At 39.7% G+C, this 20,728-nt stretch overlaps 1 protein-coding gene across 1 annotated transcript; it reads left to right on the top strand.

Moving 5' to 3' along the window:
• The first annotated feature begins 5,875 nt into the window (after window positions 1-5,875).
• On the top strand, window positions 5,876-18,759 carry LOC110949468 (KN motif and ankyrin repeat domain-containing protein 1-like). The gene is given in 11 exon segments (XM_051938833.1): window positions 5,876-7,211; window positions 7,214-8,290; window positions 8,649-8,801; window positions 9,678-9,786; window positions 9,887-10,030; window positions 10,176-10,263; window positions 10,905-11,124; window positions 13,948-14,090; window positions 16,221-16,421; window positions 16,664-16,762; window positions 16,867-18,759. Coding segments are annotated over 11 exon segments (3,528 nt in total). The 5' UTR covers window positions 5,876-5,980; the 3' UTR covers window positions 16,930-18,759.
• The last annotated feature ends 1,969 nt before the right edge of the window (window positions 18,760-20,728 follow it).

The raw sequence follows: 20,728 nt of genomic DNA, 5'->3' as shown, positions 1-20,728 counted from the left end.
AAAATCAGATTTCTTTCAATAAAACAGCAGTTGCTTCCTCTAGAATGTGCAGATTTGTTACAGCTCAAGTACACCAGCTCACCTGCAACTCTGCTCAAACACAGCCGGTGTGCAGCAGATACTGCAGGCCTTAGTGGTGTCACCATGACAACATTACCGTCATACTTCAAGAGAGAGCAAGTTCAAGAAGAGGTAAACATGTGTTCTGTCAGAGCTTTTTCTTTTTTTAGCAAACATTCACAATGACACAGCTGTCTTTCCAACTCAAATATTTCAAAATTAAATGAGGAAATTCTCAATAAACGCATTTACAAACCAGCAAAGGAAGCAAAGATTATCCAAACGCTACTTACACATTACAAAATGCACTTTTAAGCGTGGAGCATTTCGAAAACTGGTTCTCCCTCATGCCTAAACCTAAGTGACACAAAATGATACAAAACCATCACAGAGACACAATAAAACCACAAAAAGACACAAAACAAGTACAGAAGAGACACAAAGGCATCACAAAGATGCAAAAACACAAAGTGAAAATATCTTTTATTTCACTTATAAATCTTGCAGACCATTATTATTCTTGCAGTTCTTACAAAAAGAATCAAATCAAACACTGTTTTAGATGCCATTTTTCTTTGCACTGTATGCTGAATCCAATAAATTTCTGTTAACATATGATGGTGAATCTAGCAGTTATTGCAACATCAGTACTGCATGTAAAGAAAACAGTATGTTGCTGGTAGAATTCTAAAGTTTGTTCTGTGGTTCCTCCTTCACCAAAAATTGTCCTATTTATTCTTTCTGAGTGATGTAAACAAAACATATCTGAAAACTGTGCTAGATCCAGAGTAAACAGTGATGTTTAAGCAGGAGTTGTGCAAGTGCAGTACTTACAGTGAGTGAGGGACACTGAGGATGTAGCATCTTCAGAGGTTCACAAGGCAACTGAAAGAACTGTGATTGGCGATCAGTTGTGGAGTTCATTGGAAGTGAAAACAGCAACAAGGAAATTAAAGAGAGACTCTGAGTAGCCATCCAACAGCTAATAAAGTTTTCTTGTCCCCACATCTTTGCATTCAGTCTCCAGACACTGACAGAAGTTCTCCAGACTTATCAAGCTGGTCCCTTTCTTCTCCGAAGTCATTTCCACACTGTATCCACATGATGTCACTGTGCAGCCTACAAATGTCAAATAAGTGAAGTCTGTGAAAAGATGCAGTTCCAAATTGCATCCTGCTGCTACCTCTGCTGTGCAATAAATCATTTTGAGTTATATACTTTTCTGCAAATTAGAGTCGCTTATTTTCCCCATAAACTTTCAACAGCACGGATAACATACAGTCTCCATCCTGCACAATTTATAAGAGTGTCTTTACCACGTGTTTCTTAGTTACTGGGAGGGCATGTTTTGAATCCTTGCAGGCTACATTAAAAAAAAAAAGTTTCTTTGGTTGAGAAACAGAACCCATCGGAGGAAATGTGATTTAGATCATTTAGTGGCAAATTTCACCTTTGAACGAGGTGCTCAGAAGCAAAATGTTGTGGTTTTATGCTATGTAATCGAGTCAATAGATGAAAAGCATCATCAATATTTTACTAGGACTCTCACCACCCTGACTGACTCCAGCAGCACCTGTTTGCACGGTGAAGAAGAAAAAGCCATGCGCAGTGCCCGTCCTGCGCTGGCAAAACTTCTCTGAAATGACGTTTACAGCCAAAAACAAAGGTGGAAAGATGGATAAGATGAATTCGGGGTTACACTGCAGTTTAAAAACTACTGTTGATGTCTTCCAACCGACAGGGTAACTTTGTTGCATATTATTTACCGTCTACATCCTCGAATATGTAGGACTCCACCTTCTCCTGCTGCAAAGGTGAGCGACTTCTCATCACGTTAGCGACAGCTAACACAAGCTAGCAGGCTAACAGGTGACTTTCTGTCTAGTTTTAAAACAGGGAGGAATTAAACATTCACCACAAGATGTTCAAGTTACAGTTTTTCACCAGCATCATGTCCTGGTATAACTTCATCTTGCAGCCTATTTTATCAGTATTGACCACAAGGCGTCAGGCTTTAGCAACATTCAGTCCTGACCACTGTTTGGAATGGCAAAACATGTTGGTGTCTCATTCTCCTATTCTATTTTTTTAAACAGTAATAATCGAAAAAGATTAAGGAACAATACTCCGTTTCTTCTGTTTTTTTAAACATGTTTAAAGCAGGGACGTTGTTTTGGTGTCGTGCATCAAACAAGTTTATCCTAAACAGCTTACACAATAGAGAGGTTTGTTTTAAAAATCAGTTAATTGCACTTTATATGTACTGTTTATGGTAATTTGGTAGCCGTAAATTTATGTGCTTTTTAGTAGGTTATCTAGCTATTCACCCCTTCCAAAAAATTAAAAATAAAATAGAATGAACTGGTGAAATTATAGTTTCAATGTCCAGGACTTACACAGTAACATTATTTGATTTATGGTATCCCAGCAGTACTATAGTGGCAATCAAGTCTCTACACCCTGAGCAGTTTCTTGGTGTATTTCTTTTGTTGTATTTTTACACTGCAGGCTTATTTTTCACTGCAACATATAAAGTTCTGCACCACTATGGAATGGCACAATGATGACTGTTACCTAGAATGACACAGTTTTTATGCCATAAATCACAAAACAAGGGAAAAAGGTTGAATTTCAGGTATAGCTTGTATAGCATTTCTTTCTAAACACCCTCACGTTTCATTTAATAAAAGGTGACTCTACATATTATCGAAAATTTACTGCCTTACATTTTTATTTGTTTTTCAGACTTGTCTTCAGTTGCTCTGTAATTTCTGTTTTGCGAATTGTTGGTTGCTGCTGAGTCACCTCTTGCTTTTCAAGCTCTGTAGAGGAGCCCAGAATGTTATGTTTTTCACAGAATCTGGTTATGAGCAAAATTTGGAATGAATCATGAATCAGAATAAAGTCATTTTTGTTAAAATACCACAATTTTAAGCTTAGATTTGGTCATGTTTTTTCTAACAAAACGGCATGTTCATGGATAAACTAGGTCAAGGAAAATTGGGAGTTTTTACAGTTTCTTGGCATGGATAAATGGTGTAATTTTGCAATGTTTTTGTTCAAAACAGCCTCCCTTTCAAATCCATCGGTGGGTTTTGGGGTTCAGAGGGTTCAATTCCGTACATATTTTTGACATACACATCCAGCAGTATCAGCACACCAGGTTTTGTACCACACAGCCAAACATATTCACTCTAGTTGAAAGTGTTGCGTGGTGACAGTGTTTCCTAACTTGCCTGAATATTCATGCAGATGCTGCAACATTCACCACAGAGGTGATTTCAGGCCACCTGGACAATAACTGTTAGCTTTGTTGGCATGTTTGGCAGGCTCACTTGTATCAATTAGATCTGGATCTCAATATTTCCAAATGGGGAGTAATTATGTCATGCACAAAAGCCCGGGCACCTATTCAGTACTTAGTAACCCATTCTCATAGCTTAGAAATGTTTTTTTGTTGTCAGCTAAGAACTGTTGATTTAGGAATTTGCACTGACTATACAAAACAAAGTCTGGAGTACATGGAAAGGTTACATTACAGTGATGTGCTGCATGAACATAATCCTGCGTAGAAAAGGTTGCGAATCACCACTCGAGGTCAGGCTAGGCTCTGAGCAATTTGATGAAGGAATGAATCAGTGAATGAATATAATCTGAATTGTTTTGGGACATATAAGGTGTTCTGTCTCTAAATATGTGGTGTTTGCTGTGAATAGTTCTCTAGCAGTGGTTTCATGTCAAATAGAGAAGAAAGAGCATGCATAATTTAAAATCTTCTTTTTTGTTTTCCTTTGGTTATCTATTTAGATTCTGTTTTTCATGCATTTTTTTTTGTTCCCGTGTCTTGACTGCAAATTTGACTGCACTCCTCAAATGAGTTTCCCAACATCACTGTGTAACATTCTTCTGAGAGCAGCATAAATGTACTTTGAGTCACTGTGGCTAAGTCTAAAGAGAACTTGCTAAACTTATTGGATTTATTGCCTGAGGCTTTGTATCATGTTTTTCTCCTTTATGTAGGCTTCAGATGGAAAATGAAGTGTCTTTAGATGTCACTGCAGAGCCTTGATGATGCCTTTTTTTTATGTCAGGTGTAATTTTTTTTTTTAATGTGCACCAATATTTCCTCACATATCTGCTGATTATTTTATGATGAATCTTTTAGTCCACGAAGAGTTTATAATAGTGACATGCAGACAACCTCCCTAAGTTGAAGCCTTTAAATGGCATAGTTTTGGTCAATTGTAAATCTAAAGATATTCCATTTTCTTTATTTCTTCTTGCTATTACGTCTCCATATATTTTCCTTATATTTTTTGTTTGTGTATTACTGAATTGGGACATAGAGAGCAGTTATTACTTTACATTTGCTAAATAAGAACTAGAGAGGAAGCCTTCACATGCTGAGAACAGAAGGTGCTTACTGAAGAGAAAGTGATACAGTATAGCATTGCGGTGAGTCACAGTTGTGCACAGAGGCATCGCCTTTTGCTCACTGTAGTTTTGCCGAATTAACTATAATAGTGTCATGGTCCGGGATTACATTACCTTTATGCAAGCACTGTAAGGTTAGCTGCTATTGACTGCTGGACCTGAGCTGGGAGAGAGAAAGAGATTGTACATACCAGAGAGGCAGCAACACTTTACACGGAAAAGCCAATAATCAAGATGTGAAACAGACTTAATTTACTGTTTTTTTTTTATTCGCAGACTTATTCAAAAGTCTTGTTGGACGTAAATGTGTCGCTCCATTGTTGATGCCTTCCGAAACATATTCATGGCTCAAGGAAGTTACATCTTGAGAAATGTGTCAGGTAACTATTAATATTCTTATGCCAATACCTTTAACGTTGTGTTTTAAATAATTTGTATGTCATTTGCACAGGTTTCTGCATGTAAAGCACAAAATTTGTATAGCATTTTTGATGGGGATAATATCATGGAATTTAAACCTCTACCTGCAAAGCAGAGAAGCTCTGTATCATCTTTAAATGTTCAGCATTTACCACTTAAATAGGATGAAATGAATAACAGTTGTATTGTTTCAAATATTTGCTTGACTTTTTTGTTTATTCACTGGCTGAAATACTTGGGAGATGTCTGTGGTTGAGAAAACCTGCCAAGAGAACAGTCGGGCATTTAGAGGGAAAGTTGCAGAGTAATTATAGTGTGGGTTCAGTCTATGTAGAGAGACATGCCATTTGGAGAGAAGCGACTACTGAAAACAGTGTCTACATGACTGGCAAGTCCTCCTCTGTCCCTCCTCCTCTGGTGGGACAGGCTCAGAGAGGTTATAGTCAAAAACATTTTGAGGTGAAGGAAGGCTCTAGACTCGAATAGAAATGCTCAGTGATGAACGCACCATACTGAGGTAAGGAAAGAAAAGAAATTGTAAAAGTAGAAATTATTCAGCATAAATCCTCAGAAAGCTGTAGAAGTTATTTTTTTTGCAACATAACATGTTTATAATGTGATGTTTTTAGTAATAAGTAGTTAACAACATTTTGTACTCTCAATATTAGTAGTTTGTTGTATATATAAGGTCTAGTTTTAAAGTTCATTTGAAGCTTAAGTTTACATTGCATTCAAAATGTTCTTATATTTATGATACGTAGTTGTATTTTAGTTTTTCCACCTTTCAGCTTACTGTTTGATCTCTGTTGGTCAAACAGGTCAAACCACTGAAGAGTGTGTTCCTAAGTACCTGGGGATTGACTTTACTTATCAGTCGAACTTGGACAGCCTCAAGTGTGTGGACGGTTTCCAAAACGGCACCACCATTAAGCGTCTAAGCCTTAAGAAGAGGCCCAGAGCGGCCGTCGGTAATGGGGAGAAAGCACAGAGTGGCATTTCATCCAGCCAGTGGTATTCTGCAGAGTCCTTGTCTTCATCTGGCAGTGATGATGCAAGACTTCTGGGCATGTCTTGTACAGCTAGAGGTAGACCTCCTCTTCCTCCACCACATGGTCCCTCACTGGATAACAAATCCAACAGGAATGAGGTTCCAACGACCTCTCAAACACTCACAGAGTCAAAGCCTCAGCCCGCTGCAAGATCTCTTGGTTTACAAAGACAAAGCCCTGTGATTGAAAAGACCACTGCGGAGACCCACAAGTCTTTGAATCAGGAGGTGAAGAGCCAGACTCCACCTCAGCCCTTTCCTCGTAGACGACTTGCCAGCTTTGGAGGCGTAAGCTCCCCTGGGTCACTCTCGCCCTTTACTGGCCTTGGTGCATATAATCAAAACAACAATGGGAACAAGCCTACTGGCACAGGAGCTGATTTGCATGCCCACCTTAACTCATCGCTGGGCAGCAGAGGCAGCACGGGCTGTCTGAGGCTGAGTCCACAGAGCTCTGGAAGAACCACTCCAGTTTCAGGTCTTGGCTCCATGCACCTACAGCATGTCCGTGATCAGATGGTGGTAGCTCTGCAAAGGTTGAAAGAGCTGGAGGAGCAGGTGAAAATCATCCCTATCCTCCAGGTTAAAATATCAGTCCTCCGAGAGGAAAAAAGGCAGCTGGTCTCTCAGCTCAAGAACCAAAGTGACAGCGAGGGCATTAATGATGTGATCTGGAAAAGATCATACAGCATGGATGAGTCTGACATTGAGAATAGGATGAATACTGAAGAAGAGATGGTGAAAAGTGACTGCTCCGACCTTACGGAGTTCAGGCAACTAAATGAAGAGTTGCAGGCTTTAGAGAGAGCTATCAAAGGTGGACAGATGCAAGCATGGCATGGAAAAGGTCGTAGCCCTCTTCATGACAAAGATATCGCATCAGCCAAAGTTGGACCTAAAAAAGATATGGATGTCACATTGTCTAAACCCTTAAAAGAAGATAAATGTGTGTACACTGATCAGGCAGAGACGAGGTCTATAGCAACAGAAGTGTGTGAAGTTAATCTCGGAATTTACACAGAACACGAGGCAGAGCTTGATGCTCAACAACTAATAAATGCTGCCTTGAAGGAGAAAATTTGTCATTTAGAAGCACAGTTGAAAGAATCAGCTCTCCAGACAGAGTTGACACGTCTGAAACTGGAACTTCAGACTGCAGGTGCCAGGAACCGAGTTGACAAGGCCTGCTTCGCTAAGCCGTCCACTGAAAGCACAGGCACAGATGCAAGGCCTCTCACCAAAACCAGGGCGTAGGTAATCACACAGAGCTTCAAGATGCCAGCACAGGAGATACAGTAGAGGTAAAGACTGTTGGAGTATCTTGTGAGCCAAAGATGATGAATGTTTGCACAGGACCAGATATTCCCATGAGCCACTGGGAGGTGAGGGAGCGAGTGGAGACCAGGGAAAAGGCCGTGGGGATCCAGGTTGTTACAAGCACACAAGGAGTTGGAACTGAGATAAGGTTATGTAATGCAGAAAGCAACACAGAGGTGCCAGTGGAGAATCTTGGGTCTAAGACAGAAAAGATTGAGCATCATTCAGTGGGTTGTGGAGATTGTTCTGTTGACGTGATCCTTTGTGAGGCCAAGGAAGTGGTTTCTCAAGGAATGACGACAGATCCAGTCAGAGGAGTTGACCTGGGAATCATGGCATCACCTCAGACAGCTTCACAGCGCACCAACACTGTATCCAGCTCGGTGTCTCGCTTTACTAACACCACACAGGCCTTCAGCACTGACTCCAGCACAAATACACTCCTCAGCACCCAAAACAAGCACACCAACACTGCTCACACTCCCACTCGGACAGTGTCTGTGGGCAACAGGGTCAGAGACATTCAGTGCACCGCTGAGACCCGTACGATTGGTATCGGCACTGCAAATGTATTAGAAAGTTTTTTTAAACAAACACCAGAGACAGCAATCAAGCTAACTCGAGACACTGGTGTTGGGTTCACTAACATTAATGACAATTTCCTGGTTGGACTGAAAACTCGAAATATGGCCTCTGGACCGTCCCATCTTCCTGACCCTGTCAAGACAAAGAGTGTCGGCGTCGGGGAGGGGAGGATACGGAATTTGTCAGTTTCATCCCGTACATCTGGACAGAATTTCCAGCAGCCTACACATCTCCAGTGGGACCATGAGCTGAATCACTACATAGAAAAAATGCAAAGACTCCTGAAGGAACATGGAGACCTGCTCACAGAGGACTCCACTGACCATTACAGCAGCCGAGGAAATACCACCTCCAATCAGTTCTGCAACAATAAAGCTGCAGCACAAGGAGGGACAGAAATCCATCGGTTCAGTTCACAGCCAACAGGTAACATTGTACAGGTTTAGTTAGATTTAAAGGTACACTGTGGAGTTTCCTCATGAATAATTCTGTTTAAATTCAGTATACCTCACCAAAAACCTTATAGAAATCCTCAGAGGCATTAAAACCAAGTTACACCATATGGCTTACATGCACTAAGCATTTGCATTATTGCTTGCTGCAGTCAGAAATAAATGTGTATTTCACTACCTGTGTGCAAATCCACTGATCAAACTTTGCCCCAGTGTCACAAATGGTCTTAAACTCCACAAGGAGCCTTTAATGTATTAACTAGTCTTCTGTATGTATTTACATCTGCAATGTGATGTGAGTACTCTTCAAAAAATGTCCTATTTTCCTGCAGCCAGCAGAGACTGTCAGTCTGCATGTCAACTTTCAACTGACTCTGTCAAGTGTGACAAAGAAAATCCAGGAATCAGTCAACAGGGTGGTAATGATTCAGAGGTGAAAAGGATGATTAAACTGTTAGAGCAGCAGGCATCATCAACTCTGCAAGGTAATTATGCATGCTTGTGTTGATGTGTTGTTGTCCCAAAACAGCTATACCCCAAGTACGTCTTTATGAGCAATTCAATAAGCATTAAGGGGCTGAGAATAAAATCTCTGCAAAAGTAGTTTATAAAATATTTTTAGTTCAAATATATTTTACTTTGTAACCACTCCCGGGCCCAGTTTAAACGTGCACTACTTTCAGAGGAAGTGGCTGCTTTTGGCTTGGCAAGTTGACTTTCTGAGGGATACACTTGCAATGTTTGGAATGATATCTGGTTTTGGAAGGCGCCTCATACCACATAGCAGTTAGTGGCAGTTAGAGGGTCTAAAATTGAACAGCTTCGTAGGAGGAATTGGGTGTAAGAGAATGCTGTCTGTTTTCAAATGAGGTTCTCCGATTTGTCACAATATATCATGTCCTGTCCAGACTGAGTTAGTGGGTTTGTAACTATTTTGTTACATTTGTTGTATTTAATTAGGTAGTTGCTAGAGGTACGGACCCGTACCCGTAGCTTGTGGCCTATGGATACGGCATTTTCCATTTGCCAATCAGATACGCGAGATCTGGTCACGTGACTCCCGGTAGACGCTAAAGGTACGGACCCGTAGCATCGGTACTACAGGTACGGACCCAAAACCTAACCCTAACACTAACCCTAACCTTAACCTTTGCTTACCTTTCAACAGTTTGCAGTGGTTAGCAGTTTCTTGACTCGCGAGACTCGCGTACGGGTCCGTATCTGTCTGGCAAATGGAAAGTGCCGTATCCGTAGGCCACAGGCTACGGGTACGGGTCCGTATCTGTAGACACTACCATTTAATTAACTGTCTGGTACATGTAAAGATTTAGAAGAGGTAAGTGCTGTATTATTGTTTCTAGACAGATCAACAAGTGCTGGTGGACCTCGGTCAGTGATAAAGAAGCAGAATGGGGACCAGTCCTGTAGCAGCAACAGGAAAAGCATGAAGTTCATGAAGGTTACTGCAGGGTAGGTATCTAATTTCTGAACAAATATTTTACAGCTGGAATCTGGGATGTGATATTTTAATTGATATTTAATGTGTTAAGCTCTTGTGTTTTGTCCTCAGATTGGACTCTGTGTCAGTTTACGAGCATGAACAAACAGAAGGAACTTTAAGAGACACCTCTCACGATGGAATCCAAGCAAGAAGAGGAAAAGATGGTTCCAACACAGGACTGAAAGGGCCTGCAAAATTATATACACAACAGAGGTAATGTAGAAGAAGTCTGCAGGGGTCAAATAATCTCTCAGTTGTATAGAGTTGTGTTTAAAGGCCTAACTGCATGAGTGTTGATTACTGTGTATGTTCAGCCTCTGAGCCCTCCTCTCCAGTCTGAACTCACACCTCTTTTCAGGCGCAAGTTAAGTGAAAGAATGTTTTCTGCTTGCCAAGCCCTAAAGATGCACCTGAGTGATGACACAGCCTTATCCAGCTGGGAGTTGGTATGTTTTGCTCACTACATTCAGTGTGAGAGTCTCTGAGCGCGTGTGGATGTCTGTGTATACGTGCACATTTAATAGTATGTCCCTGGATGGGTGCGGAAGGATGTTGGGACAGGGTGTGTTCAAGCATGTCATTTAAAAAGACTTTGGCATTGGATTCAGAAAGCACAGGAATGTGTTGATGCAGTAATTTTCAGCCGTGGCAGTATTCTTAAACTTGGGAACAATGACTTTTAGAAGTGAGAGATGCCTCGGTTTCACAATAATTTTGTAAAACAGACATTAAAAAAAAGGGATTGCAGAAGAATAAGTGCATCAAAACCAGAAATCCAGTACGATTTTCTAATGAAACTCAAAATACTGACAAAACTGTCAAGGTTTCTTTTTTGTGACAGATTCTTCTACTTTCATAATGATAATTTTTATATTTTTATTGTGAGTTGTTGGTTTATTATGTTGTTTTTCTGTGTTCTTTCAGTCACATCCCTGTAATTACTGGATGTTCCTATCTATTCTAAGCTGAAATTGCTTTACACATTAAATTATGGCAGCTTACAGAGCATTTATGAGGATTCATAAAAAAAAAAAAAAGCATTGGTGTTTTCTTCTCCTTGTTTATTGTATTATTTTATCCCTTGCAGCAGGACTGTCTACACACACTCCAGGAGGAGTGGTTCTCTGTGTCCAGCCACAAGGCAGCAGCTCCTGACACTGTAGAGGACTACTTGTCTACGTTTCGGGTCATTTCACCCTCGGTATTGCAGTACGTAGTGAATATGGCTGACGGCAATGGAAATACAGCGCTACACTACAGCGTGTCTCACTCCAACTTTGGCATCGTCAGAAAGTTGCTCGATGCAGGTACATTAACCCTGAGAGAGCATGCACAGGTTATTATGTCTTGTGGTTTTCAAATTTTCTGTCCCTCCTCCCTGTGAGAATTTAGGTTGTGTCTTCATAAAAAGAAGATTACATACAAATTATCCCGCTGGTGTTGCTTAACCCTCTGCAATTTCCAAGCTACGATAACTACTAGTGGGCTTTTTAGTTGAATTCCAAGACAACTAAGTAATAGGCAATAAAGCACGAGCATTGTTTTATAGAGATGAAGCATCCTTTAAAAATATGCTGCACTGCATAGAAGCCAGTAAACAGCCACTAGGGGGCAAACATACTAACACAGAGTTGGTTCCTCTGTTTGTCAGGATGTAATTTCTGCTTTATGCATCTAAAAATAGCCAGTTTAATGTGCATAAAAATGTCCAGGACTGAATTAGCGTATATATTTCTTTTCTCTTAATCTTCTTGAAGCAACAGTTCAGCAGTGTTCATCACTACACAATATGAAATATGACACCAACACAGTACAATATAAAATTAGAAAGTATTGATGAAATGAAACACTAGCTTCTTAAACCAACAGGGTGAATACAATACATTTTATTGACTGCTGCAGAACCACTGAATGAGTTTATATCACAATGGAAATGTGCATGACTTCTGGCTTGTGAAAGTAGCTGTTAAAATCCTTTATTGATTATCAAACGTTCTGTACTGTTTCTGCGCTAACATTAAGTCTAGATTGCATAGACTTTAAGTCGTAATTAACTTTTTAACCTTTTCTTAAGCTGTGAATGAGCTCATAAGTGATCGGAAGGTCAGGAATATAATAGAAGGTCAAGCTATTCAGAGACTTTAATCAATACAAATTGAATACAGAATGCATGTCCTGGGGAATTATGTAGTTGTCTTTTTTCTTTAGTGATATTCTAAAATCCATACAACAGCTTCTGAAAGAGATTGAACCTACATTTGTGCGGTTCAAGAGCAGATGGAATAGAAAGATTTAATGAACAAAAAAAACAAAAAAAAGGAAAACAAAAGTTGAACTACCGGTGTCACAAATACACAAATCAGCCACGATAAAACCACGTGCCTAATATTGTGAAGGTCCCCCTCATGCTGCCTCCTGTGGTGTCTGACAGCAGGATGATGGAAGTTAGTTGGGTCCTGCAGTTTTCAGGATAGGTCTTCCACGAGCTGGTTCTGGCACTCGGCTCTTTGTCAATGTTGTGGCTGATCGGTGTGTGTTTCCAGTGTTATGATGTTGTGTCCCTAAAAGGCGAGCAAAACTATATTCAGCACTTCTATGAAATGTGGTGATTAAAAAATAGAGCCCTATTTCAGAGAGTGTGTTGAGGGAGTTTGAGGCCTCATGTTATGCATCAAGTGACTGTTTCGGCAACTTATGTGTAAGTTCAGCTCTCTTGGAATAGGTTTTTGAGAGCTTTTATCAGAATAGCAGTAGTTAAAGCTTTGATATTTAAGTACACTTTAAACAAGACTAAAATATATGTGTCATTGCTACTTTGCAAATGGAGCATGGTTTTTATATGTGCTGACATTTTTTTTCTGTTAACATCTGTACAAAGTAATCTTTGGCGTGGAGCATTTTTTTATTTTGACATTTGTACTTACTTTGAAACAGACAAATTATCCTTAGTTATGCTCTTTAACAGGGACGGCTGGTATAAATGGGCTAACAGGGCTAAGCCCTACCAGGCAAACACAAAAATATGAGAAAATTATTTTTCAAATAACTTACAACAGATTGTTTTAAGTTTAGGTGAAAACAAAGGTAGCAACAGCACCAATCAGTCAAAAGAAAAACATAGAATATCTCTAAATGGGCGTATTTTTTACAGCCCCAGCAGATACAGTCCGCTTTCTTTCATTTCGTTCTTGTAAGTGATTGACAGGTGTCATGTCCCACCCCCATGATTTACTGATCATTTAGGCTAACTTCAGGCAGCCCACAGGCCGCTGAATTTTGACCAATAACAGCGAGTTAATACAGCGGTGGCTTCCATTCATTTCGTTCTTGTAAGTGATTGACAGGTGTCATGTCCTGCCCCCGTGATTTACTGATCATTAGGGTTAACTTCAGGCAGCCCACAGGCCTTTGACGCAGCGAGAAAAGGTTGGCGGGCGTTAGCATGAACAAGGTAGATTATTTGCTTTCATGTCCATTTTCCTGAATGTCTTTGGAGGAAAAGCTGGAAGTTAAGAGACTGGGATCACATCGGCCGTCGATGTGAGCTTCTTTTCAAATAAGGTAGACCCATGTTGACCTGTTAAAGGACTGTGACACCTTGTTTTTGCTGAGGTCATCTGTTGTGCTGAAGGCGTGTTTTGCACTACATGTCACCAAACAGTTGTAATAAGACAGTTGCAGCAGGCTATCTGTGGGCAGTCGTTGCAGTTGGAACACATTTAATAGTGGTGTGTGTGTGAGAGTGAGTGAGTGAGAGAGAGTGTTGATGTAGAGCACTAAAAAAGTATAGTGTACCTGTAATTGATGTAACTGTGTGTATCATAGGTGATGTTGCTTTTGCAGCTGTGTTAACCGTTGAATCGATATTATGCATTTGTTAGCCCACCCAACAAATTTCACCACCAGCCGCCACTGCTCTTTAATACTCTGTAATTTCCAAAACTACAGCAATCAAATTCCACATCAGTAAGCATCAGGTAAAGATACTTCTTACGAAATGAAACTTGATGCTAGTTGTTGAGAGTTTGCAAGTACTACCTATAAATAAATAACGACATACATTGTTTTTTTCCCCCCGTTTTTTCCTCTCTTGTTTTTCCAATTCCACCAATTGACCACCATCACTGCAGAGGTGTGTAATGTGAATCGACAGAACACAGCAGGTTACACACCCATCATGCTGGCTGCACTCGCAGCTGTGGACAATCCAGAGAACATGAGGGTGCTGGAGCAGCTGTTCTCAAAAGGAGATGTCAATGCCAAGGCCAGTCAGGTCAGTCTGTTCTCAGGTAATGGGCGACGGTATAATGTCCTCCTGGCAGATTCTGTTTTTTGAATATTATGTCCATTTGCTGCAAAAGGGTTTGACTAAAAAAGCTTGTTTATGTTTCTTTCATACTACAAATGGATGTGGTTTTGTTACTCTTTGGGTTACTTTATTTGCAGTCCAAATCTGATGTTTTAGTATCTGTGAAGATTTTTGTTTTTTTGAGTAGATGGAATTTAACTGGAGAAAAGGCACAAAAAAACATCTGTATGAAAGTTGTAGTAGAGAATTCAATTTTATGTCTGTTGTGCCAGTTCAAAACAGTCATCTCAAAGCACTTCACATAGTGAGGTCAAAACCTTGCATTAGTATATTATAGAGAGAAACCAACAAATCCCATTTTTCTCTTTGACCAAGCATTTTGGCAGCAATGGGGGGAAAACCCTTTTAAACAGGAAGAAAACCCAGACAGAACCAGGCTCAGGGATAGCGGCCATCTGCCTCTAGCAGCCGGGTAGAGAAACGGACAGCAGAGAAAAACTATCAGACAATAATGGAATTATTGAGAAAAACACTGATAAAGTATGTCAGGTTATAAGATGCGAATGGAATAAGAGTTTAGTGGAAGAAAAAGTTAAACACAGGTACAAAGCTGTGGGACTATTGCAAATATAATGGAGACCAGCAAACCAGTGTTAAGAATTGTATGTTAAAAGACAAGGTCTGCATTTGGCCTCTAAACATCAAGCAGTTTCTGGGTGATTTCAATGAAGTATCATAACTTCCAGATTAGATTTGATTATGTTTACCGATGGAGCCACACATCACAGATGAATAGTTTTGGGACTGTTGCATAATTGAAAAGCTGACAGTTCTTTATATATTACAGTCTCTGACTTTAATAAATGCTTTAATTTTGTAGATTTTTTTTTTTATTCTGCATGCCTCCAAACCTTTTAAAATTGAGTTTTCTGCTCTTTTGTACATTTTCTGTCACTATGAAATTAAAATGAAATTAGTTTTGCTGAGGTTCTCATGTTTTTTTTTAGCCTTTCAATTTTAAGTGTGGATATTAACTAAATGATTTTCTGCTGTACTGATTTTACACTCCTACATAACCCTTTCTGAAACTACAGTTTACAGCAGAACTTAACCTGGCAATAGCCAGATTAATAATTGTGTAGTACTTGATAGTACTCCACAATATCAATCTGGGACCGCTCCATGTAAATCCGTTCGGAGGAAAGAGGCACGGATTGGACAATGCAGCAGTATGTCCCGCCTCTGACAGGTTTGTTTTTAGCCACTCACGGGATCTTCACACCGAGCGGAGCCAATTGGTAGATTAAACTCTTACCAAAACCCGTAGGTAAAAAAGCACAAACATCTTTACCATCCAGAAATGCGCAAAGCACCTCTCGTTGTTCTTCGTTCAAAGAAGCGATAGGAGATTCAGCTAAAACTGACTTAATAGCAGCATCTACACGATCGTTGTCCTCCGTTGTTATGTTTGTTTTGATCTACTGGTGCTTGGTGTCGTCTTCACACCCGGATATCCCGCCCCACACACGAATACTGCTGCGTGATTGGCCCGTGCCAACTTGGCTCTGTACGAACAGTGAATGCGGGAGCGGAGCAAGATGGTTTCTTGAGAAATTTGTGAACTCACAAATATTGCGAGAAATCAACTTGCTGGCGAGGTTAAGCAGAACTATCAGCTATATGGAAGTGGCCACAAATTATTGAAAACTACCGAGGAATTTTGCTTGAAAGGCTTTTTCTGTTTACCTCAGAAAATGTATTTATTAATTGTTGATTTATTATTGATATTTATTTGTCATATATGTGTTTGGCTTTAGAGAAATTTCCCAGATTAGCATGTTCTGCTCACATGTGCACTGACAAAAAGGCATAACTTTCCACAGTCAATAAATTGGCACTGTATCCTCTCTTGAAAACTGGTAACAAACTTCAGAAATAATTATTGACCTCTCAAGATCTGATAAATTTGCAGAAAGTAGGAGCTATTTGATTACACAAGTAACATTTTAAAATATCTATTTTTCTTAGAAGGCAGAAATGTGTGTACTTCAGCATCATTAACCCTGTTGTGTGTGTTTGCCTCTTGCTGTCCAGGCTGGTCAGACGGCTCTGATGCTCGCTGTGAGCCACGGCAGGATAGACATGGTGCAGGCCCTACTAGCACTGGGAGCAGAGGTCAACGTCCAGGACGACGAGGGCTCCACGGCTCTGATGTGTGCTAGCGAACATGGCCATGCTGACATTGTTAAACTACTGCTGGCACAGCCGGAGTGTGATGCCACCCTGACTGACAGTGTATGTGAGTCACTGTCTCTGGTCTGTGCAGCTTCTGTTAGCCTGGTGGCTTCAAGCTGAGACATGGAAGCTTTCCAACTTTTTACATACTGTATTACTAAACCAGAGAGTAAACATTTGTCAGAGAGACAAAGGGAAGCTGTGTATAATTCAGTATGTTCTGGATGCTGCCTTCTTTCATGCGAAAATGTACAATGAACAGCGAAATCTCTTCTAATGTTCATGTTTTTGTGTGTGAACAGGATGAAAGCACCGCCCTGTCCATCGCATTAGAGGCAGGGCATAATGACATTGCAGTGCTCCTTTATGCTCATGCCAACTTCTCCAAAGGACTGTCAGGGGTATGTGGGGTCAGCATTTCCACAGCAACACTCAAACTAATTGTATATGTAATTTTTTTCCAAACCTTTTTTAATAGTGTGTGTCTGTGTGTGTGTCTTTACAGTCTATTGGTCGTCACAGTGGCAAGTCTCTTTCGACTTCTGGTGGAAGAAATATCTTTGAATGAGCTGATGCCCCAAAGCCTGAACTGATGCTTCATGAAGCTTATTTATGAGGTGATTCAATGTCAGAGGATTTTAACAGGCACTTACCAAGTTAGTGTGAGCGATTCTATAAGAGCGATAATTCACCATGTGACAGAATGCTGGTTATTCCCCACTGGCATGCATACAAGGGTAGCATTTGCATGATATGAAATAGTATGTCTTATACTACAACTCAGCAGGATTATATATGCATGACAGAGTAGATTAGTATTCTATATTCATAGATAGTAGATCATTTGTGTCCTGCAGTCATTATGTACTTTTTTCTTTATTTGTCTAAATTCTTTTTTGTTACTTATTTAGAAATGTAGAATATAAAAAGCTTAGATATCCATATTTTTATTGTAATGTATTAAAAGGAATTATTTGTATTAATAGCTTAATGCTTTTGTCTGTCTATACTGGTTTAATAGAAAATGTGTGATGCACAATATATATTTTAAACATGTTCCATTTTGTCAATTTGTCAACCCAAACTACAACCACATGCAGTAGTAGTGCAACTGTAGCGCATCTGTTGCTAAGATTCATGGGAGGTGTTTGATGTTGATGGTATGTAAATGAATATTTCAACACTTTGGGAAATAGACTTATTGCTGTCTTGCTGAGAGCTACATGAGAAGATTGATAGCAATTTCATATCTTATAAACATGAATGTGGAGTCAGTAGCCTGGAAACAGAGAAACAGCCCGGTTGGACTGTAACCTCACAGTGAAGACACAACTCCAGAAAGGGACTGTGGCCTGTGGAAAAGTCAACAGGCACGTAACCTCCCATGAAACAACAACTGTCATATTCACACTTTAAGTTGTGTACAGAGACAACAAACGTGTAAATAGGGTGGAGGTGCTCGGAGGTAAATGCATCCAGCTAGCCGTTACCTGCTATTTTCAGTGTTTATGCTAAGCTATGCTAATGAAATGCTCGATATAGCTCCATGTTCAGCACCTGTCCTCCTCAAGTGGCTTAATATGACCAGTAATTGCATTTTAAAGTTACGTAACCTCTAGCAGTCGTATGAGTCTGCGCCCAAAATGCTATCCAAGCTTTAATTTGTAATTGCCAGTGCAGCCTCCATGATTTTGGAATGGACAGAGGCAGAGGAAAGGTGTGGAGAAAAAAACCTTTTATAATTTATAGAACTTCTACATTTGACAGGTAATTTGCAGTGGAATTTTAACATTACATTATGGACATGGAAGATTCGCACAGGATTAAGGTTACAGACAACCTCTGCATTTATTACAAATGTAGGTCCTCAGGTAATACTAGTCTAATACAAATATGGCTAAAGCAGTAAGTTAACCTTTTCATAAACCTAACCATCTGGACCACGTAGCTCTCTTACCTAAACCTGATCAAGTAGTTTTTTCACCTTAATCTAATTAAACAGCCAATGAAAACCACTCCTGTTTGTACTTTGATTTGTTTTTTTCAAACACACTTCTACGTTATTTCAATACATAGATCATATCAGACTTTAGAAGCCTGTGACAGATATGTTTGGAGAGCTGCTTGACAGTAGGACAAGGACAGAGTGATCAGTTTTCTCATCTTCTCACTTTGTGGCAAGAAACCAATTAGGTCTATTTCCTAAAATACTGAACGACTGCTTTAAGTGGCCTCTATGTTACCATGGATATTTTGACAGTGATGAAGGCTGTACAGCTGAATGTTTTTTCTTTTCTTTTCTGGATATAGTGACATCTTGTTATTAATTACAAAGTTATTCAGTAATTGTAGAATTTGATTAGCAAACATTTAAATTAAATAGATACATTTATATTAGTTACCATGATTGTTATCAATGTCATGAATGGAATCTAATTAAAATTGTAAAAAAAAAATCTATTTTTTTTTTTGTATTGTTTAATGCTTGGTAAGGATACCTGAAAATAGTTTTCTGGAGTATTTGGTGAACTGTCTTCACTTCAGTCATATGCAAAGATGGACACCACCCGTCCCCATGACATCACCCATACGTTTCCTTAACTGCAGTTTTAAGGCTGGACTGTCCTGTAAAGGGACCTACCCATTACCCAAAGAAGCCACTGCTTTAATTATGCATAATTCTCAGTCTTAAAGCTATGAAAACAGATCAGTTATTTAAAAATCCACATCCTTCCTGCACAGTTGTCATGAACAGTGAAACGAACTGCAGAGATGACAACCATTTTTTGTACCAGGCTGTAAACATGTTTGTTCTGTAAAGTAGAGCATTTTAACGTGGGGTTCTACGAGGATTGACTCAATTTTTAAGTGAGCCTCAAGTGGACATTTGAGGAAGTGCAGTTTTTGGCATTTTTCATCCCCAGAGGTTGACGCTGACTGGAGACGCCTCAAGAGCTCATTTTTGTCTACATTCACCAACTTTCAATTCCAGCAGGTTTCTTTAGTTTTCTCTTCTCTTTTTAAATAACTGAACATTCCTGTCATCATTTTGACAGCATAAGAATCTCAGCCATATGAAAAAATGTCTGTTCAGCCTTCAGTGCATCATTAACACTGCTCCCATTTTTCAGTCTGGCAGATACCAATTGTGTTCTCCTCTGAGACAGAAACAGCAGACCCCTCTCACCTCCCTGTTTCCTCTCCCTCACCAGGTATTGTCCTCTTTGTTCATCCTTTCCCCCCTTGTTTGGCTGTTAATTCTCTCTGAGAGCTTGCGCTGACTATTTCATGAAGATGCTTTAAATTTTAAACACTTTTTCAGCCGACGTCCATAAATGACTGGTTTATTAGTTGGCTTTGTGACCTGACACAGCAAATTTCAGCCTGGAAATCTGATCAAAGTTTCCTTTGCTCTGTTCCTGTTTGCACTACTGCAAATTAAAACTGAATTTTGGCTTTGAATGAGCCATAAATCATTTATCAAACATTCAAAATAGCCCGTGCCTTACAGTTCTGGAATGTTTTCATGAATATTCCCGAGGAGCTTCAGTGGTGCAAGAAGTAAGCAGGCTGATAATTCAATTTTGCATCACTCCTGCAACTGTCTTTGTTTAATTTTGCGCATAAACACTGTTGGTGTGAACATGTGATAATTTATAAATTAGAATTAATCATGGAAAAATATGTAGGTCACTTTTAAAGGTGTGAAATGTTTTTTAATTATTATTTCTTAGCATTTGAAACTATTTCAAAGCTATCTTTGGAAGATATTTACATTTGTAGCACATGCAGACACTGTGGGTAGTCTTCCTATCATTTTTCTGCATCTACCCACATAATTTTACATATTTCCAAAGCTTTTCAAAGTGATATTTGAGCGTACAAGATGAAAAGCGTCTAGGAAAGGACGGAGTGTAAAATTATATTGTCATTTACGGCTTGCCGTCGCACTCTCTCCCCCCTGTGTCCCATTCCTGAGAGCTTGTGTGACTGAGAGCACTCTGAGTCATTTCCCGGCAACAGCAATAAAATACAATGATATACAAGGTCCAACATCAAAATTTGCTGTTGCCATGGTAACAGTCAGCAGTTTTGAGCAAGTGGTTCTTGGGAACATAATTTTGAAATGATATCTCTATTTCACTGAGGTTGGCTGATCCAGTCATTTAATTCAGCCTATTATCTGAAAAGAAACGTCACTACACCTACCTATTAGAACAGACTAGCTATATGCTGTGTTCAGAAACAAAGGAGAGCTTTTTTTAAACACAAATGAATGTGATATGAAGCTGACATGCGTGAAACATGAGCCGTCATAATTTCATGCCACTTAATCCCTCTGTACGACACGTCCAGACATGCCATCA

Source organism: Acanthochromis polyacanthus, chromosome 18 (assembly GCF_021347895.1).
Source record: "Acanthochromis polyacanthus isolate Apoly-LR-REF ecotype Palm Island chromosome 18, KAUST_Apoly_ChrSc, whole genome shotgun sequence".
In the NCBI taxonomy this organism is placed as follows: Eukaryota; Metazoa; Chordata; class Actinopteri; family Pomacentridae; genus Acanthochromis; species Acanthochromis polyacanthus.
This window is presented reverse-complemented; position numbering and strand designations above follow the sequence as displayed.